This window comes from Genypterus blacodes, unplaced genomic scaffold (assembly GCF_046128005.1).
Source record: "Genypterus blacodes isolate CSIRO-AG114 ecotype Tasmania unplaced genomic scaffold, CSIRO-AGI_Gbla_v1 ptg000003l_1, whole genome shotgun sequence".
NCBI lineage: Eukaryota > Metazoa > Chordata > Actinopteri > Ophidiiformes > Ophidiidae > Genypterus > Genypterus blacodes.
In genome coordinates, this window is record NW_027466817.1 from 3,416,440 (window position 1) to 3,441,909 (window position 25,470).

Consider the following 25,470-nt stretch of genomic DNA (forward strand, 5'->3'; position numbering starts at 1 on the left):
TACCGGATCGTTACCCAAGCACCCTAACAACCCCCAAATGATACTTGATACCACAAAACAGTGGGATAAGCATGTTTCCGCGGGACACAAAAGAGTAATTTGATTCAACTTTGCGACCTTTTGCATCTCTTAAAACGAGACGTGCCAACTTGTAAATCACACGCAGCACTTTAGACACAAAACACAGAATTAATGCTCTCCATAAAATGTTCTTTCTCTTGTTCACATACACTTTCCATTTATGTCTGGCAGCACAGTAAAGCATGTAACCTCAATACGTCTCGATCGGGGGGGGGAGGTTATATCAGAGAGCTTCTCTTTATGAGCTCATGCCTCCTGCTGCCACGTCTCAATCAACTGGCATTTCCACAAACAACAAGTCAGGATTGGAAAATGAAGGATGGTAAACAACGGGTTAGACAACAACGGGCCGGCTGTGAGAGAGACCCTCTGGTGGTTCTGAAGCCGCCGCACAAAGGGACTCTCACCGCTCGCTTGCTTTTTCTACCGGCCGGTGCCCGCTGGGTTTGACTGTCGGACCTGACGTGCTCGTTTATCGACTGAACCCCGACGCCGTCAGGGGGGAGCAGGGAGGCGTGATAGGTCAGCATAGGGGCGATGATGGCTGCTACTGCTCCGTGGCTTCAGGTGTGTGGAGAGAGTCATTTTTACCTCCACCACCAAGGAGGTTAGATGGTCACCAGCGTCACGCCGTTTGTTTGTTTGTTTGTCTGAGAGTAGGATTTCTTAAAACATCTTTGTTGGTGGACGTGTGGGCGATGGTCCCAGGATGAGGCCTTTCATTTTTGGTGCCAGTCTGGATCCAGGAGCACATCCAGGAATTTTGAAATGATCTATAACATATTATAGACAAAATGTGTATACATATATATTTATATTTGTCTTTTTTGAGTAATACAACAACTTCCAACACAGTTTTGGAATATTTCTCCCAATGCCTGACAGTCAATAGGTGCAATTTTATAAACTACTCTCTTTCATGACTACGGATCAATTAAATAATAACACTTTTGAGTAATTTCTGTCTTTTAAGGCCAGTATGTTGTTGGAATAAGTCAAATATTATCCAAGCTTGTTCAGCCACTGCAGGCGCTCTCAGGTAGTACCTTTCTGTAAATGTAAATATTATTTAGAGAGCCATATTTTTCATTTCTGCAACTCCAAACACTACGCCGAATACAAAGAGAGGAAGATGGCATCTGGACACCCAACGTCTCCATTGAGTAGAACACATTGTTGTTGTGTTGACGGTGGAGCCTGGGCACTAAGTCGGCCCGGGATCAACGCAGATTCCAAATGTCTTAAATTTAAATGTAAATGCGGGTGAAAAGCAGAAGCTGAATGTTCCCACAGTAGTTTGGGAGATAACAGACACGGTTCAGGATCAGATAGTACATTGCATAAACATTTCCAAAAAGGCTGTACCGAGGAGATAAAACGTAAACAATGGACGCGCATTACACATGCAGCGGCCGTGCGTCGGCACATTTGAGTCAGGGGCGCTGAGAGAGAGATAGAGAGAGAGAGAGAGAGAGAGAAGGAACAAAACGCAGCCTGCTGTGTATAGAAAACTGGGACATCAAAGGCATTTTTGCTTCAATTACAAGAGAAAATTGTGTAGCGTGATATTTGCTTTTATCATCCATCATTCAGTCTATATAATGATATTTAATTTAGGACACTTCCCCCCACAGTCGTGCCGCCGTGTGCCTCCCAAATTGTATCACCGCACCGCCATAGATTAGGTTAGATCTGATGAAATGTGTTGCAACGGGATAGAGAAAAGAATACAGTTATTAGAGAGTATTGAGGAGAATATTATAGCTTTGTTGACAGATTAAGAAGTTCAATTGGTTATGTGGACTTTAAGTAAGTTGGCAGAACAGTGAGGAGATCTCTCCACTTTATCCCATATGAGTTTAACATCGCCTCAAGAGAAACATGATTATAGGCAAAGATCAAAACAAATCCCACCATGTTGCCTCCCAGGTGCACTTTAACACACAAAACAAGTGGCTGAAGCGTGTGTGTGTGTGTTTGTGTGTGTGTGTGTGTGTGTGTGTTTGTGTGTCTGTGTTATGTGTGTGCGTTTGTGTGGGAGCAATATTTCCAGTCCAGTGGATCTTATCTCGGGATCTGACATTCTAGTTCTGAGCTGCTCTCCCGCTGCTCCTTTGATCTCCTCTTCCTTTTCTCCTCTCGTCTCCTCTAACTCCCACTCGCTATGACCTCTGGGGACTGTCCTCCTTACTGTGCGCCCGCCGATCGCCGCGTGAAGCTGAGGATCCGAAGGCGGTGGGGCTGGGCCCCCGTGGCCCGAGGGTCAAAAGCCAGCAGGAGGGACTTAAGGCTTTAGCTGAGTTTGAGGAGGCGGCGTGAAACAATAGCACAAACTGTATTCAGGGGAGGAGGAGGAGGAGAGGGGGAGGAGGAGATGAGGGTGTCTTTGCTTAGTTGACGATAACTGTGTGGTGCAGTACCTAAAGCCATGTGAATAACTCAAATGTATTGTGTTTCCTGCAGCTTCAGAAAGGCTTCACACCCCTGAGCCTGCAGACAGAAACAGTGTGAATCCTTGGCATGACATTGGAGGACACTGATCCTGTCGAGAGAAATCGAAGCCATTTGATGAACTATCATCAAATGGACATATCTGTCTATAACACAAGTCTGTGTGTGGTTTTGCTGGTGTGCAGGCTTCTGTGTGTGTGTGTCCGCTCAGGCAAAGGGTTCCGAGTCGGTGTGCGTGATTGGCACACAATGCAGATGTGTGGGCAGCAGATGCCATCTGGAGAAAGCGCGGAGTGGGCTGGTTGGAGGGAGGGGGAGCGGGCTGGGGGGCTGGGAGGGGTGGGTGTGTGTGTGTGTGTGTGTGTGTGTGTGTGTGTGTGTGTGTGTGTGTGTGTGTGTGTGTGTGTGTGTGTGTGTGTGTGTGTGCGCGCGCTCTGCCACTTTCCTCCACCGAAAGAAAGCCACGCGTTTGACAAGATGATAAAAGAAATGAACTGAGTGTAATCAATCAAAAACACTGTGACACAAATGAAGAAAGAGACGCAGCACCCCCCCCCCCCTCCTCTCCGCTCCGTCCTGACCACCGTCCTCGCGACGCCCACGTCTCGTCAGGCCTCCTTTTCGCCGCCGGCGCCCAAAACTTTGCAGCCATCGGTCAAAAGGATCAAAATGACCCCGGCGAGGTCCCCTTCTGGGTTTTTTAGGTTGTCAGGGGAAAACAGTGCGATGACTGATTCATCTGCTGATACGGTTTTGGACAATCGATGTTTTCGCCGGCTAAATTAGCTCATTTGGGTCCGAGCACCAGATGCTTCACCCGCTTCATTAAGCTGGTCGAGATGATTTTGCAGAAGGGACCATAACCCCTGCATAGACAGTATGGCGTCCCAGGAGACCATAGTAGACCCCCCCCCCCACCCCACACACACACACACACCTTTCTATCCACACCCAAATCAGCCACATTCCTCTGGATATCACATAATTTACTTAAGAAATCAAAGATCAGGGCCTCTGTCGTTGGCCTCTGGGACCAGCAGTGCATTACCAAACTGCTCTCACTCTCCAACAAAGCCACGCTATGTGGAAGCATGGCAGACAAAGACAGGTCTATTCACAATGAGATCACCCTTATGAGAAAACTCTTCCATGTTGCCTTGTATGGGCAGAAATAAATATATCATAGCCAAGTGTTGGAAGTCAAAAGATGGCTACAAAAGGCATGGGAACCGGAGTGCTCAGGGATTTGCCAAACACGAATGCTCCAGGCTCGACAACATTTCCACACAAAGACACGTTTATGTATGTGTGTGACGCTGTAATGAGATGAGAGAAAAGAGGCATTCAGGCACCTGCTGGGTCTGGGGAAAACATCGTATATATATATATATGTCTGCACTGTTTCACAATCCCAAACTAAACAGGCCTTTGAAATAGTAGTGGCGTACGAATTGGATATATGATTCATACTACAGGAATCACAATGTAGAAAGTTCTTGATTTGCCAGATGAAATTGTGTTCGGAGTTTCTAGCCTGCAGAGCAGAACAGAACAGATTCAGTAACTTGCTCAGACACACGGATGGCTGCTACCATAAATTTTTTGCAGCTGAATGGCATTTCTGTCATGTTTGCAAAATGCTATGAGACCTCAACTCCTCCAGCTGCAGATATTAAACCAGCATCGACTGAAAAGTTCTTGCCCTATAGCCTTCTATATATATATATATAAATGATCTCCTTCCAACTTGACTTACCCACTTATCTTGGTTGTCCACAGTTGATAAGTAGCTACATCACGAATACCAGCTTACAAGTAAATCACAGCTGCACCTTCACCTAGTTTCTCTAACACCTCCGCTACAAAGACTGAGCTTTAATGAACACAAGCAACAACGAAGCAGCTACATTAATTCAACTAAACTATTCATACACTGTGTATACGACAGCTTGTGATGGAGTCGTTTTTGGGTCAGGCTCAGAACTTTTCAATCAACCACCCTGGTTGCGGGACTTGGAACCTATGGCGCGCTCGCATTCATCTGCTTCGTTGGAGCGCTGACGCAGAACGCCCTAACCTGCCAGTCCAACCCCCCCCCCCAAAAAAAATCATTGAGGGTTGCCTGCCTTCTGCTGCACCGGGCTCATCTCATGGGAGCAATAGAAGACCTGTGTGGGAGGACATAAAAGAGAGAGAGAGAGAGAGAGGGGGAGAGAGAGAGACACACACAGAGAAAAAGAGAGAGAGAGAGAGAGCACCCCAGGCACAACCCCAGACCTGGACACAGCTGGCTTCTCTCAAACGGCAACAATGCATCCTTTGTTTTGCAGGAATATTTTGCAGAAGAAACATAACTTTTCCTCACCGATTCTTACACATCAATCACCTTTTTACATCCCTCGTGCTCTCGTGCTGGGGCGCCGAAGCTCTGTAAACCCTCGCTTATATTAAAATAATAGCCAGTGACAATAATCCAATCCTGGCTTACCACTGTTCTACAAACAGGCATTGTCAATTTCAGAAAGTGCAATACCATGTAATGTGAGGGGGGGGGTCATGCTCGTACTTGTTCCATAATCCAATTTTTGAAAGCAGAACAGGCGTCGGCGTGTCCGCTAGGTGGCGACCTTGGACCGACGCGGTTCACCTTGGACAGCGCAACATGCAAGGATCATCGCAGAGAGAGAGAGAGACAAAAGTGACGCTTGCACTTTTACGCGTACACATAAATGTGTTTTCTCTTGCTTTTTAAGCTTAGGGGAAGCACAGATTCGACTCGATTTAACTTAATCCTGTACCCTTTTCTCACTGTTGAGCTCCAACATCGCCCCCCTCCTCCTTTTCCTCCTCTTCCTCCCCCAAAACCCCCGTGGATGCGCCGTGGATTCATCGGCACAGTGACTCTTTGGTACCTGTGCAAAATGTCTCACAGCATCCTCGCCATGTCTCCGTGTTGTTTGTGCCCATTGGCAAACGGCAGTTGTTTGAGGGTACGTGGGGGCAGTTTGTGATTATTGCCCCCCCTTCCCCACCCCACCCCTGTCCACTATCCACGCGGGGGCCGAGTCAGAGCGCACATTGGGACTATAGGACCCGCCTCCCCGGGCTGTGTGTGTGTGTGTGTCTCTCTCTGTGTGTGTGCGTCTCTTTCTCTCTCCCTGTCCGCTTTCAAACCCATAGTCCGCTGGGAAAGAGAGAGAGCGAGCGCGCGCGAGAGAGAGAGGGAGCGAGTGAGTGAGTGAGAGCAGGACCTGGGAGAAGAGCAGCGAAAGAAAAAGAGGAGAGCAAAACGGAACAACCACACGGAATGGCACCCATGGCAGGGATTTTGTTGACGGCATTTTGTTCTCTTTTGCTTGGGATAGCTACATTTGTTTCAGCGGCACGGATATACCCCCCGAATGAAGGTAAGCGAACTGACCGGGGGACTTCTGACTTCTTCATCCCCCTCCTTTCGCTGCTCCGTGTGTGTTTTTGGCGTTGCGGAGCTCCACTTCGTCCCCCCCTCCTCCTGACAAGTCGTGTGTGTGTTTGCGTGTCTTCATCAGTTAGTGGGTCACCTTTACGCACAGACTTTGGTTGCGGGGGGCACAAAGGAACCAGGAAAGCGAAAAGTGGCCAAATGCGCATCGGGGGTGGTTCACCTTGGCTCGCGCCGGGCTGGGAGACCGGGCAGACTGGGAGACTTGTAGCCGCGATAGGCGACGTCCTCGTCGGACACAGCGAGTGCGTTGAGCACGGAAGAACACGGACGTCAGTGGAACACAAGCGCTTTAACGAAGCGTTTGGAGACGCGAACACTTCAATTCATTAATACGCATTTTAACGCAAGTTTATAATGATAAGTGTGTTTTGCAAGAAAGGGAATAACGCTGAAATTAATTTTAATACAAATGCGTAAGAGTTATTCTACATGGCGAATTAAGGCTTTATCGTTTTGTACCGTCAAGACTTTAAACATGTAAGTGTCAAATTGTTCAACGCAGAATAGTGTTTGGTACTATAATAACACATTCGGCTCTTTCGGGGGTGAAAGCGCTGGGTCCCGTGTCGCAAGCGTCCACTTCTCCCAAATCTGAGGCCTGAAATTACAGCCTGTAGCCCACCACATGTACTCATAAAAGTATTAGTTTATTTAGCTTAAATAAACTCGATTTGTATCTGTGGAATCTTCCAGACCGCACAAGGGTCTCTCCTGTGCTTGTTCCTCTCGGCAAAACAAAACAGCCAGTCCGGGAATCAGCTTTTTGCTTTAAAATTGAGAGAAATTACGCCTGATGAGATGTTTTTCTCTATTTAAACTCGTTAATTAATTTACACCGAGTAGGCTGAGTCAAATTGCAATCACCTCCATGCCAGAAAGAGCCTCTAAAATAAATACAGAGCTTTACAATTTAACACACTGACGCTTTTTCCTCAATCCATTGTTGCTTTTAACCTTTTACTTTACGCTGCGAAATACGGCGCATAACCCTCAGCCTGTGTGCCTGTAAGGAGGATTTAATACAGCTTTTGTTTCTCTAACGACCAAGTTTACGCAGACGGCTCACTAATTGATTTCCATTAAATAAATCAAACATAAAGGTGATGCCGTGCAAAGTGAAAAATCATTAATTCACTGGCACAGGGGAGATGCAGATGTCGTTTGTCGAAACCCGTTTCGTGGTGAAAATCGATCAAAATGACGTAAGGCACATCAGGGAATTACGCATAACACATTTATCAATTTACCAATTAAACCACATATTAATGTACTCCTCCATCCACGTTCTAATGCCCTAATCAACTTACATATCCGATAGAATTAAAGCCTTTTAACATTTTCGAATCAGTTTCCCTCCTTTGTGTGTTTGTGTAAATGCATTATACACGCCGCTGCTGCTGCGTGCTCACTTCTCACATTCTTGTTTTCCAGTCACGTTATTGGACTCCAGATCTGTGCAGGGGGAGCTGGGCTGGGTCGCAAACCCAACAGAAGGAGGGGTAAGTGCCTCAAAAAGGGTTTCCTTCTTAGGCTGCATGCGCCCCTGTTGAGTCCAAATGGAGAGATAATGTCCAGTAGTGGCAGGGGCTCTTGGAAGGACCCCCCAAAATAGACACACACTCCCACACACACACCCTGGTTGATAAGATTTCGTCCTGGAATATTTTTGTTGATGACATACTGAGTTGAATTGTGTATCAGACTGATGATGAGACATGGTGAGGAATTACAAATAAATTAAAATCCGCCATTGTGCGGTACAGGGACCCTCTGGAACAACCTCCAGTATCCATGGGGTTCCTGGATTCCTCCTGGGTCTACAGGCACACACACACACACACACACACACACACTCTCTGCCCCCCCCCAACCTCTGCTCCCCTCTCTCCCCTCGTTCTATCTCACCATTCTGTAATGGTCAGATGCAGGGGCCGATACTGCAGCAGGCGTCGGGTTTCCTGAATAGATGGCGGATTGAATCGGTCTTTGTGGAGAAACTTTATATCCCTTTCCCCCCCAGTTGCATTGAAGGGAGCGAGAGGAACTTGGCAGCTGAAAAAGGCTCCTCTGGAATGGATGAATGAAGGAAAGGCCAGCGGGTTTCAGGCGAACGTAGGGAGCGATTGGACGGGGGGCTTTAAAGTGGCGGGGAAGACGGCTGACCAAATGTGTGATCCCTCCGTCTAATTGGGACGCGTATAGGGCCTCTGATAAGGGGGGGAGAGGAGGGGGAGGGGGTGCACAGGGACAACAACACCGCTATCCACATTACATCATCACAGTCGTCTGGCTTTACCTGAGTCTAAATTTGACGATTACACGTTCATACTTGTAACAGAAGATGCTAGACGATGTATTTGGAAGTCATTAGTTTAACAGTCATCACTTACTAATCCATTCGTTCCACTCGCTAAAATTTGATGATCATTACTTTTGGGCCTATAAACATTTCGTTACAATTAGAGCAAATTAGTAACAATTAAGTCGGCCTATAAAAGCCCAACCCAGAGGAAGAGAGGGTCTCACCTTGCGCAGCTGCTTCCTGGCCCTCGTTGGCGAGGGGTTTTCAATGAATGTGGCCCGGCGCTGTGCTGAGGTTCCTCCCCTCGGCCATTTTATCGCAAACAAGTGATTGACAAGGTGCTGGCAGCCTCGGCGAGGCTGCATTCACCCTCTCATTACGCCAATTGGCCTTATTCTCCCTTTGCCCCGCTATCGGGGGAGAAAGGTGCGGCCTTATCTCAGCCTCGCTTGATGTTCCACAACAAAAAGGGGGGGGTGCGAGGAAGAGAAGAGAGTGGAATGGAACCGCACGGGGCTCACACACACTTTCTGAAATCTTACCGCTGCAGCTATGTTTAGCCTCATCCCCCCCCCTCCTCTGGGGAAATAAGGATTTAACCCAGATTATTTGTGATAAGGCATCAAATCAAACCTGGCAGTGTAACGCGTACAGCATCTCCTCACTTTTTGCGTTATTTCTCCCGTTTTTTGCTCCGCCGAGGGAGTGAAGCTTGCACCAGCCAAAGCCTGTCTGCTCTTGTTTACAGCCAGCTCAATCAAAAAGGTTCTATTTAAAACACATTGTGAAAAACTTCGAAAGAACCCGCCGCCTTGAGCCTCCCAAGACTGGGTTTTATTTGCTCAGCGGGTACCCGGTCGAGAGGGGAACTTTATCATAAGTAAAACAAACATTCCCCTTTGGCAAAAATAAGCCAGGCTGTGCTGGATAACATAATCCATGCGTCCTGCATCAGACTCTCCCTCTTATGAGTTAACACTAACAGCAGCAGCGAACATGTGTGCCTTAGCGACTGTCTAAGTGTCCCATCATGTGTGTGGATGTAAAGCAGGCTCACATTAGGTCATTAGCACTGATTCTGAGGCATTTACTTTCCTTTTTACATTCGCCAAAATCCCTTTCTGCCCTTTTTTTTCCTTCGCTACGTCTCACTGGTGTGTGTGTGTGTGTGTGTGTGTGTGTGTGTGTGTGTGTGTGTGTGTGTGTGTGTGTGTGTGTGTGTGTGTGTGTGTGTGTGTGAAAGCGAACCAGTCCGCAGTAGCTGACCAGTGGGTTTACCGAAGCATCAAACTAATTACATCTTTCCCTGCCCACGTTTGAGCACATTCATGAATATTAATATCTTTATAACTCTATATTAAGCCCTCACAAGTCTATTAGGTGCACTCATGAAGTATGCATTAAGTTTAGCCATCAATTAACTGGTTTGTCAGGATTCAAATATGGACAGGCACACTTAATCTTATGTTTTATTTAATTACATAGTTGTCTGTAAATAGGAGAGAACGTTTTTGAAGTCATTGTAACCTTAAACATTTTTTATTTACAAACTTAATTAAAGCATTTCTATGTCATTCTACTTTCCTGTAATTATAGTTTGGGGTGTTTATATAAGCCAGACAAACTGATTTGACCTGTAGACTGAAAATGCAGAATTAAGAATATGCTTTTAAACGTTCCGCTGGTTGTGTTGTTTCTCCAGTGGGAGGAAGTGAGCATTATGGACGAGAAGAACATTCCCATCCGGACGTACCAGGTGTGTAATGTCATGGAGGCCAGCCAGAACAACTGGCTCCGCACTGACTGGATCCCCCGCGGTGGCGCCCAGCGCGTCTACATCGAGATCAAGTTCACCCTCCGAGACTGCAACAGCCTCCCGGGGGTCATGGGAACCTGTAAGGAGACCTTCAACCTCTACTACTACGAGTCCAACAACGACAAAGAGCGCTACATCCGCGAGAACCAGTTCGGCAAGATCGACACCATCGCCGCCGACGAGAGCTTCACGCAGGTGGACATCGGCGACCGCATCATGAAGCTGAACACCGAGGTGCGGGACGTGGGCGCCTTGAGCCGGAAGGGCTTTTACTTGGCTTTCCAGGACGTGGGCGCCTGCATCGCCCTGGTGTCCGTCAGGGTCTTCTATAAGAAATGCCCCCTGGCCGTCCGCAACTTGGCCCAGTTTCCCGACACCATCACCGGAGCCGACACCTCCTCGCTGGTGGAGGTCCGCGGCTCGTGCGTGGATAATTCCGAGGAGAAGGAGGTCCCCAAGATGTATTGCGGGGCTGACGGCGAGTGGCTGGTGCCCATTGGGAACTGCCTGTGCAATCCAGGATACGAGGAGCGTAATGCAGAGTGCCAAGGTAAAAAAGAACCCCCACGATCACACATCCATCTTGTGTTTTTTTTGGGGGGGGCACCTGTTTCTAATGGTAGATGGTGCTCCTCCTTCCAACACTGCCTTTAAATACAGTAGCTCCCCTCTCTATCCTTTCCCCCTCTTGGTCCCGCTCAGCCTCTTTGTCTTTCCCCCCCGTCTCTCTCTTTGTCCTTCTCTCTCTCCTCCCTGTCCTATTCATGCCATCTCTCACTCAGTGGGTTATTTCTCTCCTCCTTTGCCCACTCCGCATTTTGCTTTCTAGTATCTGGTGGCGTGATAGAAGTAATGATGATTGTAAATGGACTAATTAGCGGCCCCGATGGGAGGTGTTGCGCAATGGGGTTCGCGTCCCAGGAGATGCGGTGACACCGGGGAGGAGGGTAGGGCTCAAATTGGTTTGCACTATTGCCGTTGCTTTCACTCCCCAACAGCTCTTTCTCTTATTCCCGACGGTGCTCGCAAAGCTGGGAAAGAGAGATAGACAGCTTTAAAGTGGGAAAAAGAAGGGAGTGAGTTTATCATTCCAAGCAGGTATGGGAGAAGTGAAAATACACAGCTGTGAGATGGGGTTGAAATAGCGCTATTTGGAAAAGGCGGAATAACCCATTCTGGCTTTTATTCTTGTCTCGGCTGGACGTGAGCCTATACTGTGCTGTTTGATGAGGTTTTAAGGTCAGTATAGAGTGGCTCAGAGCTGATTTTTCAATTCGTGACCGCGATAGAGCCGCTACATTTCTGGGAAAATCAAAATCGAGAGAGAGAGAGAGAGAGAGAGTCTAGGAAAGCTCATCAGCATCAACAGGTCTGTTCCATTTCTTTCCTTTCCCTTGGTTTTTTCCGACGGTTTTGTCTGGCATTTTCACTGACTTGACATCAATTTAACTCGATTGCTTCACATGATGCGCCGGCCGCGGCAAACGGCGGACACTTTATTGCGGCCGGCAGAGTATTTTGGATGGCGCGTCGCCGCACACAGCAGCAGTTTTTTGCGGATAACATACAGCGTTATGCTCCGCTTTAGAAGAAGTTGTCAGCTCGCGAGACGGGCTGACAGCAATTCAACGATGACAGTTTATTGGCACCCCTTCCTCCTACCACCACCACCACCCCCAGCACACACACACACACACAAAGCAGTGGGCTGCCTCAGTGAGGGGTCAGAGGCTGGGCACTGGTGATTAACAGGGGGACGCACCACTACACCTCTCCTAATTTATGAGGGAGCCTTTATCTGGAGGACTAATTGCATGACAAACAGGTCTGGGTGATTTAAGGGTAAAGCCGGCGGTTGGGAGGTGGGGAGGTAAAAGGGGTGCAAGTGGTCGCAGATGGTTGTGTGTGTCCGTGCGTGTGTGTGTCAGTCTGTGTGTGCATTTTTTCCCAAAAGAGTAGTTTGAGGGGTAAGAATTCCCTTGGAATGTTGCCCATCTCGCCCGTTTCCCGGGTTTGGAAAGCCCAGGCCAGGTTTCTCTCCCGAGGGTCGGCTTCAAAGACGCAGAGGGGCCGAGGGAAAGAGAACAGAAGGCATTTAGCAACAGAACCTTAGGTAAATCTCAGCAGAAATGGCTTTTCGTCTGTGAAACGCACAGCCGTGACCTCTCTTGTTTCAAGATGAAATGAGAACACCATACTGTCATAATTTTGCTCTGCCTGCAAGATTGAAATAGAAGCGAGGGTCCTTATCTCTCCTCTTCAGTTTCACTTGAGATATATAGCAGTTACCCTCTAAAGACGGCTCTGAGGGAACGTGCATTTTATATGACTAACGCAGCCTCGTAATGTCTGCCAGCCTTACGGTTGGCAGTATTGCTTTTCAAGCCAATATATCATTTAGTTCACGTATCACAGCATCTGCGAGCTTGAGTTTCAGTTTACAGGCCAATATGTGCACTTTATTCAATTTGAGCTCGCTACCAACCATGAAACTTAGAACTTGCTTTACACATGACATCGAATCATTGGCACACACACACATTGGATTTGAGTCAGCCCCGAGGCGTCCATGAGGGGTCAGTGTCAGTGTTTGAAGGGTTAAAAGGTGGCGGCCGCTGTCGGGGCTTCAAGTGCACTGATGAGCTGGTTAATATTCCCCCGTGTGACAGGCTCTATGGGAGACGGGGCTCCACTCCTATTGTGTGTGTGTGTGTGTATGTGGTTTCTCTCTCTCACTCCAATTTAAAGCATGTACCAAGTATGTGTGTGTGTGTGTGTGTGTGTACGCTGAATACACACAATAATCCATGACGCTTACGATGACATTTTTTCAGTTTAAACTCTTTCCAACGGCACACACAATCCCAGCTGTGTGTTGTGAGTCTGTGTGTGGGTTTGGGCGCTCGTGTGTGTGTGTGTCTGTGTGTGTCTGTGTGTCTTGTGTACGTGTGGGGTTACAAGGGCACCTTGGCCCCTGGTTCCCAGCCCAGGATGAATGGGCTCCTCTCCATCATTGTTTGGGGCAGCAGCGGAGCCGACCGAGAGCGGCGATGTCGGCAGGGGGAAAGGGGAAAAGAGGGGAGGGGCCGGTGGGGCTTAGAGGAGTTGTGTTCTCCACCCCTGGCAGAGGGTCAAGGGTCATCTGCTTCTGCATCCATCTTACTACTGCTTCTGACAGGGTCGTGGATCCAGGATTGATTAAGACGTCAGAGTTTTGACAGCTGCTGGAGGGGGGGGGGCTCAGTGTGTGTGTTTGTGTGTGTGAGTGTGTGTGTGTGTCTGTGCTCGACCTGGGGCAAAGGGTGACCAGCGTATACACACAGGGCCCAGGCGAGAGAGGCACCAGGGGCACCGAGGGCCACGCCGCCCCTGATCCCAGGAGCGGGGACTCTGTCTGTTTGCGTTTGGAATCCCCCCCCTCTCCCCACAGTCAGGGGTGGGGTGGGGGGTCACGGTGTCCCCCTCGCTCCTCATCTGGTGAGGGGGTCCTGACTGTGGAGGGGCGGGGGTGTTGATGGGCCGCTGAGGGAGAGAGGGAAGGATGAAGGAGTCACAGGGTGTCATCATCATCATCGCATCATTCGAACCATCATTTGTTCAGTGGTAGTGAGTAAAGGAAATGCAGGGTCATAATGTGGAAAAGCTCTCTCTCTCCCCGTGTGTGTGTGTTGAGGTTGTAATTGTTTTGTGTGTGTCTTGGGTATGTAGCTTGCTGAAGGTGACAGACGCTTTTGACACCTCAGGATGCCACTTCATGGTTGAGCTATTAACCCCCCCACCCCCGACTTTAGCCTTCACCACTAACGGTCAACACACACACACACACACACACACACACACACACACAATGTCATCTTACATCAAGCATTGCCTCCAGAACAGCAGTATATTTAATACCTTCTTTTGTTTATTCGATCTGTGTGTGTAGTTAAGATTGTTTCACAGCCACCCTGACTGTGTGTGTGTGTGTGTGTGTGTGTGTGTGTCTCTCACCGGGAACTACTGCTCGCCTTTAACTCCCTTATCTTAATCTTCATTATCCTCAAAATTGCGTATTCAAGTTTGGAGCAGGAGTGTGACGTTAGTGTGTGATCGAAGTCACCCCCCCCTCACACACACACAGACACACACACAGACACACACCCCTCAGCCCCCTCCTCACTATTCCCAGTTGTCCTTGCTGAGCTGAAAACTCTCATCCGTATTGGATTAAGAGGTTTTAAGGATGAAGTTTCTCCAGTCATTGTGTGAGTGTATCCACAGTATGTCTCTCTCTCTCTCTCTCTCTCTCTCTCTCTCTCTCTCTCTCTCTCTCTCTCTCTCTCTCTCTCTCTCTCTCTCTCTCTCTCGCTCTCCCGACGTCTGTTGACAGTGTTAAATATGCGCTTGGGAGCATCATTCTAAATTCACCACGTAATTCTATTTAGCCCGTTGGTCCCCGATGGCTTTGAATACACACACTCTCTCTCCCTCTGCACCCCCCCACCCCCACCCCCTGCCCGCCCCTCCCCATCTTCCCTGTCTTCCTGTCTTCCTGTCTTCAGCACACACACACCGGTTGAGTATTTGCATCTTCTTGGGTCAACTCGCACACTTATTTGACTATCTCCAACTCTTCCCAGTCTTTGTCCTCCATCTCACCTCTCTCGCCGCTTTTAATGGCTTTTATCGGCGTTTGTTCCCTCTTCCTCTCTTCCTATACGTCTCTGTCTCGCTCTTTCCTGCTTTTATTGCTCGACTTCTATTAGCTATTTGCAGCATTGTACTCCCCCCTCTCTCTCTCTCTCTTTCTCCCTCTCTCTCCCCCTCTCTCTCTGTCTCGCCCGCTCGCTCGCCGCTCCTGCCATCGCGGTGGTTAGTGTTCGTCAGCCTGTCTCCGTTGGCAGCGGCAGGAAGTGGGCTGAATAATGAGATTACCTGCGCTGTTGGGAGTGCGGCAGGAGCGCCATGGCGAACATCATCACCCGTCATTGCTCGCGCCTGCACACACACACACACACACACGCTTACTCACACACACATATATGCACAAGTGTGTCAGTGTGTACGCAAATTCAAAACAGAAAAATCCAGGCTCATGCAAAAAAGGATGTCTTGGTTGACAGGCACACACGCGCACACACACACAGATACACGCGCACAAATGCACACACATACATGCAAGCGTCCATACAATCGCCCGCGTGTGTGTATGACCACCTACACACAGGCACATGCACTAAAAAGGGACACATAAAGGGACAGACTGTAACACACACATTCATAAATATGTAGAGCACATGCACACACACACACACACTCTCTTTTGCATGCATTAGTCCATGCAAACACACACTCAAGAGTGTAGCAGAATGGAGGTGAATGTACTCATCACTCTCCCTGCCACCAGAGAGGCTCATTTGGCGCTGCTGAATAGAGATGAGAAATCTATTACCGAGCGAGAGCAGGAAAGAACAACAGTTGGGAGGAAAAGAGGAACAAAACGGCTCAGGAGCGACTCTCTCCTCCCCGCCGAAGTCATTACTTAAAGTATTTTCTTATATTCTGTCCTTGTTTAGCTCCACTTATGAAGAAAGAAGAAAAAAAAAAATCATCATGCATAAATCTGTCCCTCACTGGCTGAGAGGGGGGAGGGGGGGGGGCGGTACTTCAGTCGTCATTAGCCGAGGTGCTGAAAACTTTATCCTGCTCGGGCTGCCGTCCTGCCCCAGTGTTTGTTCCCCTTCGCAGTTCCTGACACTCATCACCTCCCTTTCTCTCCTTGCGGTGCCCTACTGAGGGCAGGAAGCCATCTGTGATCGAGCACGACCCCCGAGCCGACGGCCTTAGCGACTCGCGGCAGCAGCTCACACACACACACACACACACACACACAAACACACGGCGCAGTGTGTAGGATCACGTCTCCATCTTTAAGTCGTTTATCTTTCGCTGTAGAGGTCAAAAGAGTTGTTACCTTCCATAAATAATCTGAGAATCTGAAGATGATTTATTTGTAGGGATTTGCATTTGTTTCATGGAGCTGAGTGCAACTGGATTGTTCACTAAAATAAGACGGATAAAATGGACACAAGTGTGCAGAACCTTCAGATCCTTTGCAAATGTGCTAATATTGCTTTTTGGTTTGGTTCATTTTTAGATAAGCCACATCCTTGTCTTAAGTGTAGTTCCACATTTTTCCCCAGAAAGTAAACATTTAGTAGCAATTCAACAGTCTCACACTACAGTGGCAGATTCGTTGATAGAAATATCAAAATGGAGATTAAAAGGTTTTTTGAAATGTTCCTCCCTGTCTGTCTGTCTGTCTCCTCTCCTCTCCCCTCCTCACCTCTCCTCTCCTCTCCTCTCCTCTCCTCTCCCTCATGTTTTTTGAAAAACATCCTCTTTGAAGCCCGCGATGGGAAGAGGGAGCGATTAAAGCAGTCAGCAAGCAAATTAGCATGTCAAAAGGCCCTGAATCAATACCCCGGCTCTCTACCAACACAACCCTGCAGTCCTTTTCCACCACCGCCCCCCCTCCCTCTTAACATCCTTGCCTTTCCCCCTTCATTCCTCCGCCTGTTCCCCTTTTTTCCTCCATTTTCTCCTGCACACTCTCCCTCTTGCTCTCTTGCCCCTGGTTTTCTTAAGCTTGTTTTAGGTTCTGTCCTCCCTCTTCTACTAACCCCTATTTTCTCCCTCTGTTGACAGATGGAGAGAGGGGAGGGTTTGTTAAGCGAGATGGACAGATGTATAGGCAGAGAAAGACGGAAAGAGAGAGAGAGAGAGAGAAGTGGACAGCGATCAAGTGGGCATGGCGCTGTTTCAGAGAGAGAAGTAATGAAAGGAAGCGGGCCTCTGCCACCCTCTTTGTGCTGAAAAAGTGGGAGAATGGACCCGGCTCGCCAAGAGAGAGAGAGAGAGAGGGAGATGTAGATGAGGAGGCAGGGAGGGAGGTGGCAAGAGAAAGACACCAAAAAAACAGGGGGAAGTGAAGTGCAAAGAGATTTAGTTCCAGTCTGGCAATCGTGCTTTTTCCACACTTCATCCATCGGTTCACCATCGCACGGAAATGCCTTTGATCTGGGGGGGGCAATGTGTTGCCGAAACGGTGGACTCTGTGTGTGTGTGTGTGTCTCTGTGTTGAGACAGAGACACAGCGTGCGCGTGTGTGTGTCCAGACCTGCCATATATTTATTCAGTGTATCCGTCACGACAGGCGTATCGCCGTATCATACTGTAAACTCCCTATTAACGCTCCAATCGCGTCGGGTGATCTGAGCTGGAAGACAGAGCGGCACGGCGGCTTCTTCAGATGGACGGCCAGCTCTCCCTCCCTAGCCCACAATGGGAGCCTGATTGCAAACACCTTGAAAAGTGTTTTATCTCTCTCGTTCTCGCTCTCGCTCTCTCGCTCTGATTTCTATCTTAAGCTCATTCCACCCCCGCCGGGGCGATAGTAGGTGGTCTTTTCTTCTCCCGCGGCGTTCTCCCGCTCTCTCCAGGGCGCAGAGTTCAGTGGTAATCAGTTAGGGGTTATGATAAAAAGCCTTGAAATAAAGGCCCACTCTGTAATCTGATGGGCCCTGAGTCTGTGTGTGAGGCCCATTTTAATGAGACCAGATTCCCCCCTTTTCTAATCACAGCGGCGGAGGAAATGGCACACGGGGCTCATCCTCCCTTGCCAAACACACACACACACACACACAGGTTATAATCTGTATATGGAGGAAGACAAGTAATGAAATGTACATTAATGCAGCTTACTTCATAATTATATATATAAACACACTTCCGTACACAGGCACAGAGACCGTGAGGTTGCTGAGAGGTAATTGTAGAAGGTGCTATCACCTTCGGGCGCAGCGGATCCGGAGCGGCACAACCTCCAGCCGAAGGGAGAGGTGTGTCCATGCTAGGGCACGTCTGCGGGATTAGAAACCTTGATCCTTCCTGATCCGCGGCGAGCTGTCAAACACTGCTGGAGGGGCGGGCTGGGGGGTGGTGGGGTGGGGGAAAGACACGATCCCTTGAAGGTTCACACTGTGCAGGAATGCGAGGAGAAGAAGAAGAAGAAGAAAAAAAAAGGGAGGAAGACAAATACAAAAAGATGCAGAGAGATACTGTAGCGAAGGAAGAGCGATTGGAATCGGCCGGGACAGAAATCCGAGCGGAGCAACGGAGCGTGAATGTGTGTGACAGAGCGAGTGTGTAAGAGGGAGCAGAGGAGAGAGGAAAGATGAATTGATTCCTGTCTGGTGGCGCTGATAAACGGCCGGATATGTGAAAGGTGAAGTGGGGGGGGGGGTTGTGGGTACAGGCGGTGATCGCTCTTTGAACAAGCTCGGCGCGATGGTGTCGTGACCTCCGGCGGCCTCCGGGTGATATTAACGTAACCACATCACTGCCCCTGTGAGGATCGCCGCCGCCGCCGCCTCACCACTGTGGTGTATCAGAAAAAGACGGATGAAAAGAAAGAGAGAGAAAAAGGTCTTATTTGGTCTAATGAAAGGATTAACGCTTCGAGGAAAAGTTGTGTGAGTGCCTGGGAAAGGTGGTACAGATCTCTACAAGCACGTCTTGATGATTTGGCTTAGAAACGAGAGGCACGGGAGAGAGAGAGAGGCGATATTAGCACCATTAATAAAGAGAATAAAGGATATCACAAACACATTTTTGGCACTTGACAAGGCATCAGTACTGGTCAAATTACCCGTGAAACTGCCAAGCAGGTATCGCCACCATAAAGGCTCGTAGCACACTTCAAAAGACACACAAAGGAACGGCCTAGAACACCGCGTATGTTCTTTTTTTTCGCCACATAAGGGACTGTGAAGGCGACAATTGATGGAGAGAGGAGCTTTTTTTTTTTACCAATACAGACAAGACGGAGAGGATAGGGAGACGATATGTTTGTGCTCTAACCTGGAGGCAGAGGAAAGACTGAGGACTTTGTGCGGGGTTTAGACGTGGCGCTCCACTCCGCGACAGAAGAGGAAGTAGTGAATGAACCAAAGGGAAAATGGAGCGGCCGTGTTATGTTTGGAGGGATTGGATGAGGGGGAGGAGGTATCACAAGTAGAAAAGACAAAAGACAACATTTGGCTTGGTGGCCCCGTACAAACAGCAAAGGGAAGAGTGTGAATCACCTCAGCTTGAGCCAGGCAAAGGCCTCTTGTTGCTCTGGAAGTGCTGGCTGCATATGAAGTATGTTGACGCCTTGATGTATTTATACATCCAGCCGCTTATAGCAAAAGAAGAACACAAAAGATTACCAGAAACTTGACTCTGACTCTCTTCCAGTGGCGCCCACACGTCTACTTCAAAGCTCGCCACGCATTGGGAGTTTCACAGCCTTTTCTGTTTGCCTCTCGCCGTCATCACCGTGTCTGCGTGTCCGTCCTCACATCAAAGCTAAAGGCTAAAACGCTACACATTAGCAGTGTAACCCTGTCTAACCAGCAGCCATTAACCCCGGGCTCCTGTTACACGCCCTGTGCCCCCCTGCAAGGCCAGGTTCAACTAGCCCGGGGGCCTGGGAGAGCAAGGCACCGTATACCAAAAGCACACACACACTTTTTTCCTCTTAAGTTTGAAGACATACATAGAATATATCAGAATGCACACACACACACCGTGCCGCCTTATACCATGCAAACAGAAGCCGACGCCGAATCTAGTCGGTGGGGATATTACTTTCCCTACAGCAATGACCTCATTCCTGAGAGAGAGAGAGAGAGAGAGTGTGAGAGGAAAGTGGTGTAGAGCGAGTAAGGCCTGAGTGACACCATGGTAGGTCAAAGGTTAAGGCAGTGACAGCCACAGTGGAGACCAACAGAGCGTCGCTGGGGTTGACATGAGCTGTTGAAGAGCTAGTGACCCAGGAAAGCTCTTATATACACTGACGCACACACACACACACACACACACACACACACGTAAAACTGTACGTGGACACACACAGCCCAGACACAATGTTCTCGGAGGCACACACACGCACAATAGAAGGTGTTTTGAGGCCCCAGACAGGCTGTCGTCTGGGCGCTACGACTGCATTACCTAAACAAACAACCCTAAAAATACCTTTTTCTTCTCACCCGTAAGGCTACACTCTCCCCTCCCCCGCTCCTTGTGGCCCGCCGAGCCCCCTTCTGACAACCGACGAGGTTAATGTTAAACCAGCGCCCGAGACCCCAGACAACCAGGCACTTAAAGTTTTGTGTGTGTTTACGCGTGCATAAGCGTTTACAGATGCGTGTGTGTGCCCTCTTGATTCGTCATTGTGTTTCGAAGTTGCATACAAGCACCTACTGTGTGTGTGTGTGTGTGTGTGTGTGTGTGTGTGTGTGTGTGTGTGTGTGTGTGTGTGTGTCTGTATGTGTGTGATGTGTTTCCTCACGCTGGGAGACATTGTTTTCCACGCTACACGATATGGAGGTGGCACATAATATGGTTTGGTGGCGATGATGTCATGATCTTCCATCCTATCACACATGCGGTCACACTCCTGTAGAGAAACAGCTCGGAGAAGAGGGGAAGGTTTGCCTTACGTCTACATTTTGTACCACGCTAGAAGGAATTACATTATAATGAACAAGTTTAAGTTTACAAATCTGCATTGTGTTGATGTTGCATTGTGGGAGATTAAAGTTATTTGTTGTGTGCTTGTGTTTACACTTGTTTGCAGAATTCTGTGTCGGGCCCCATTGAGACGGCTTCCCTATTGCTTCCTCTTCCTCTAAACTTATTCTTAGTGTGTGTGTGTGTGTGTGTGTGTGTGTATGTGTGTGTGTGATTGTGTGTGTTTTACCTCCCTTTTCCTGCTCCATTCTTGTGAGGGTAGAATAGTTTAACGCTCCCAATTGTTTTTTGGTGTGTGCCGATGTGAGCGTCCCTTTGCACAACAACATTAGCATACCTCCCACCTCTCTCTCTCTCTCTCTCTTTCTCTCTCTCTCTCTCTCTCTCTTTTTTTCATAATTGAATTGAAATTCGTGTCTTTTCATTGTAAACAATGCCAGCAAAGTATGTTAGATGCACCGCCTGCTGCCACAGACAAACACACAGTCAACACACACACATACACACGTACACACACACACACACACACACACACAAGTCCAACACGAGACTGTGGCCTCTAGAGACCTTGGGGAAATTGGACAAAGACAATACCGTGCGTTTGTTTACCTCCCATCGTCCCTGCTGTGCTCCTGAAACAGTGCGTACCCTGCCTGCCCACACAAAGCCTGTCTGGTTAATGCGCGTGTGTGTGTGTGTGTTTGTCTGTGCATGCTTGTGTGGCTTTGCAAAGTGCATCCGTGTCGTGCGGAGGGCTTTTGAAGGGTTTGGGTTGTGCATACCTGAGTGTGCGCAGGTGTGCAGACGTGCGTTAGCCACTATTTGTATATTTATCTTCTGTCTTATTTGCCTTTGAGTTCAAATCTATTACCCACCTGCTGTGCGACTCTGCGGTCACAAAAGGTCCATCGTGGGTTGGCACAGCGCCCAGCTTTGGGTGGTGCCACCCTTGCTGACTTGGCTTGGGTGCAAAATGGAATCGGAGCGGCCACCACCCATTGTGGCCAAGTCAAACAGTGTTTCATCAAACAAAGATGGATCTGTTTAAAGCTGCCTCCTCTCTATCTCCCTCTCCTCTCCTCTCATCTCCTCTCCTCTCCTCTCCTCTATCTGTCCAGTCGCCACTGCTCAGCCCCTCCGTTCACTTTGCCTTTAATTGTCTTTGTGTCCGTAAAAGTCAGTCTGTCTGTGTTGCTTTCTGTTTCCCAACATTCCCCTTCAACGCCCTGTGTACCTTTTTTTTTAAGGAGTTGACTTGTCCATGTTGAAACGGCGGGGTGGAATACTTAAGATTATGGCGATACAGCCATTGTATTAATATTCCGCCATTCTGTTCAGGCACCGTAAGACACAAGGACTCGGGGAGGAAGCAGGGGCCTACGTGTCAATAAGAACGTGGCGACCTCCGTCTGCAGGAAGTCCAAAGAACAATATTACAATTTTTCATTTTCATGCCAACTACTAACTTAAGTATAGGTACCAACGTTAACTCTGAATAGATGAGGAAACGTCTTGTCGAGATTGTACCTTAAGACAGAGATAGTGGGTACGCTAAAGGCTTAATTCTCTGTAATTTGCATAGGTCTCTGTGAAAAGAAATATGAATATTTGAACCCTTCACTTTGATCTATTGTTCATTTCTGTCTTTGTGTAATAAGAAAAAGCACATCTTTGCCTTTTACAACTGATTAGTTCAGGCAATTATACTGGGGAAAAAAAAACCCTTTGGTGTTAAATTTGGTTTTGATCAAAAAGGTAAGAAATTAATGAAAACGCATTAATTTTTACCTACTTCTCATGTTGTAATTTCTTTTTGTCGCATTCATATTTTGTGCCCTGCTGTGTCTTTGGCCCGTGTTCTTGCGGTGCCAGGTACAGATATTCTAATTGGGGCGGCATCTTGGGTGGCTCATTTTGTGATGGATTGCTGCTGCTGCTGAAAATGCAGTTATAAATCATCTGGCATTTTGACAGTGACAGACAACCCTTGTACTCCCTGGCACCAGAAAGTGTTTCATTGTCAGGAGCATTGGCTTATGTATTATTAACACCGTGAGTGTGGCTGGCTTTTGTTCTTAGCCTTCATTAAACACGAGTAAGGATGTCAAACCTGCGTGTCGCGACTCGACCTGTTTGGGTTAGCATTGTTAAAGGATGTTACCGCTACGGGGACCCTTTCCCTCTCTGCCAGGTCAGGGTCAAGATCTTTGGGGCGAGTGTATGTCATCAATCACGATGATCAGTTTCGGTGGCCGTGTGTCTCTCATCCATCATGCTGATGGGTTCCGCCGGCCGTGTGGCTACGTGTCGCCATCGGGGCCGGAGGTAATTAATAACCCCCAGCGACGGAACTAATGACTTAACCTGCTCCGCTCTCCTGCTGTTCCAGTGACAGATGCTGGTGGTCAGCAGCTAGTTATCCCTGCTAATAATCCAGTGGCTCAGGTGTGTGTAGGCTGATATTTTATTATCCATAGTTTATGCAAGTCTGATTGGAAGAAGAGCGCGCGTGACTTTTTTTTCCCAAGATGGCAGTCTCGGGGTAAACAAAGATCTCCCGGAATATCATTTCTTTTCGAGCAGGAGTCTCACCTGACTAACGAACCGCTTTCCACGGGGAGAAGAAAAGAGATAGAAGAGACACAAAGGCAGAGGGATTTGGCAGAGAGAAAAGGCAGCGTGAATAGAAAGCTCTGGCTCCTCAAGGTGCAGGAGAAGGAGAGACTCTCCTTGCCCTCAGGTCCTGAAAACCGATCGCTTCATTTTTTGAAAGAGCGGCTTTGTGGGGACGCCTCTGACTGCTCTTCTAAAGAGCGCTCACTGTCTGTTATGACTAAAAAAAGAGTGACCGACTTTTCATCACTCAAAGAAAATAAAGCACATCCTTGAAAGGGGGAAAGTGAGGTAGTTTGAACTTAGTTCTTTTTTTCATATATGAGGAGTGATTGTTTTGTCTGGGCAGGCCCTGGTTATTGTGTGTGCCATGCTGGGTGTTGTGTTCCTGGAACTTTTCGACAGCTATTGTAGCCTAAGTTTGCTCGCATGTTTTCAGTCCCCAGCGTATCGGATACTTTGTTGTGTAGGCTTATGAGGGTCACTCAAGGTGGGCTAAAGTGGGTGTGTGAGTGGGTAGATGGGTTTTTTTGGTTGCAGTGTAGGGAGTAGCCACGGATGTTCAAAGCTTAGTGTGTAGGTAGTTGCCACTCTCAAACTTGAGTCGGCTCGTGTGTGGGTAGCCATCATTGTATCGTTAGCTTTTGTGCTCGCCTATTTTTTTGCAGATGGCTGCGCTGACGTTTTTTTTTAACACAAGTTCCCCTTTCCCCCTCCTCCTCCCCTCACGCCGTGCAACCAATTCAGCCAGCAGAATCCCCGCCACACTGACAAAACTACTCATTAACTCCCACAACCCTCTCCCTCCGCCCTCCACGGCCCCTTTTCCTCTAAACGTGCTTCAGCGCAGAGACAACAAGGATGGGGATGGGGACGGGGCGGAGGAAAGAGCGACAAAAGGGGGGGAAAAAAGACTAAAGCAATAGAAGACGACTGAATGAGTGAAAGAACTGCTGGGGGAGAAAAGGGGGAAGAATGTGATGTCCTGGTCTATGAGGGATTCCATTTTGAGCCTTTCCAGAATAGAACAGTAAGTCACCAGTCTCTTTGTCTGCCTTTGATCTCTCAGCTCAGGGATTTGGCACCTGACAAACCCCTCCGCCTGAAAGGAGGCCTGCCGAGGAAAAGCCACGCAGATTGGGAGAGAGAGATAGTGAGTTAAAAAATAATAAGATAGGAGATTTAGAGAGTGATGGGCTAATAAAGGAGATGGGAAAAAGATAGTCTGGAAAACTTAGACTTGGGAGATCTGTATGATAGGATATGATGAAGCCGTCTCAGTTTAGATCCCATAAAAACTAAATACATGTGTTCATGGACGTCTGTATTTGCCTGTGTGTGTGTGTGAGTGTGTGTGGGTTTGCCAGGGTTGGCCCGGACAGTGATAAATCCACCAAGTCTTAAGGGAGATTCTTCTTTGAATCCACGGCCTCTTGGACCACCCACTGCTGTGGTCACACACACACACACATGCACACTCCTAATAGGAATAAAATTCTCCAGCATTACGTGGCTCTCGCCCTCTGTCTTCCCTCGTCTGTCTCTCTGCAGGGCAGTCGCCGCTATAAACAAGACCACATATGTTGACATCAGAATTTCAAACACAATTTCTGAAATGCCGAATTTTCAGACCACAGATGAAGACACCAAAGCCTATCTGTGGCAAAACAGGGATTTCTCGTCGAGCAAGGAATTCTGGGATAGCCTGCGGGGAGTTTGAGGTTTCGCCCGGGATGGCTTAATCATTGACGATGGAGAAACTCATCAAGCGTGCACAGTTTGAGGTGCATTGGTTAGACTGTGGCAGTGGTCTCTTTAAAGGGACTAAGGCCTGGAGCCATGAAGCATGGGACTCAATTAACTCTCCCTCTAGCTTTTAAAGAGGGGGCATCAGTCTGAAACAGCTGGCTGACCCCGCTCTCAACTCTGGACACTTTCCTGGTCAGCGCACATATACAAACCCCATCAGCCACCTCGTGTTTTGTCACCTGAAGCAGTCACAACCCTTTAAACAATACCCACATGTCCTTGTGTCCTGTCTCCGCTGATGAGATAACGCTTTCAAAGATCGCCACAGACCCGTTAAAGATAGAGAGATAACACAAAGCGCCTCCTGACTAATCTCTCCCCCTTTGCAACTGTGAGGAGAAGAAACGGGGGGCT

General features: G+C 48.4%; 1 protein-coding gene across 1 annotated transcript in view; it reads left to right on the top strand.

Moving 5' to 3' along the window:
• The first annotated feature begins 5,710 nt into the window (after nt 1–5,710).
• Nucleotides 5,711–25,470, top strand: part of LOC142993886 (ephrin type-A receptor 4) — a 51,493-nt gene continuing 31,733 nt past the window's right edge. The window contains exons 1-3 of the mRNA XM_076144430.1: nt 5,711–5,939; nt 7,448–7,515; nt 10,021–10,684. Coding sequence (XP_076000545.1) covers nt 5,840–5,939; nt 7,448–7,515; nt 10,021–10,684 — 832 coding nt within the window. The 5' untranslated portion in view covers nt 5,711–5,839. The remainder of the gene's footprint in view (nt 5,940–7,447; nt 7,516–10,020; nt 10,685–25,470) is intronic.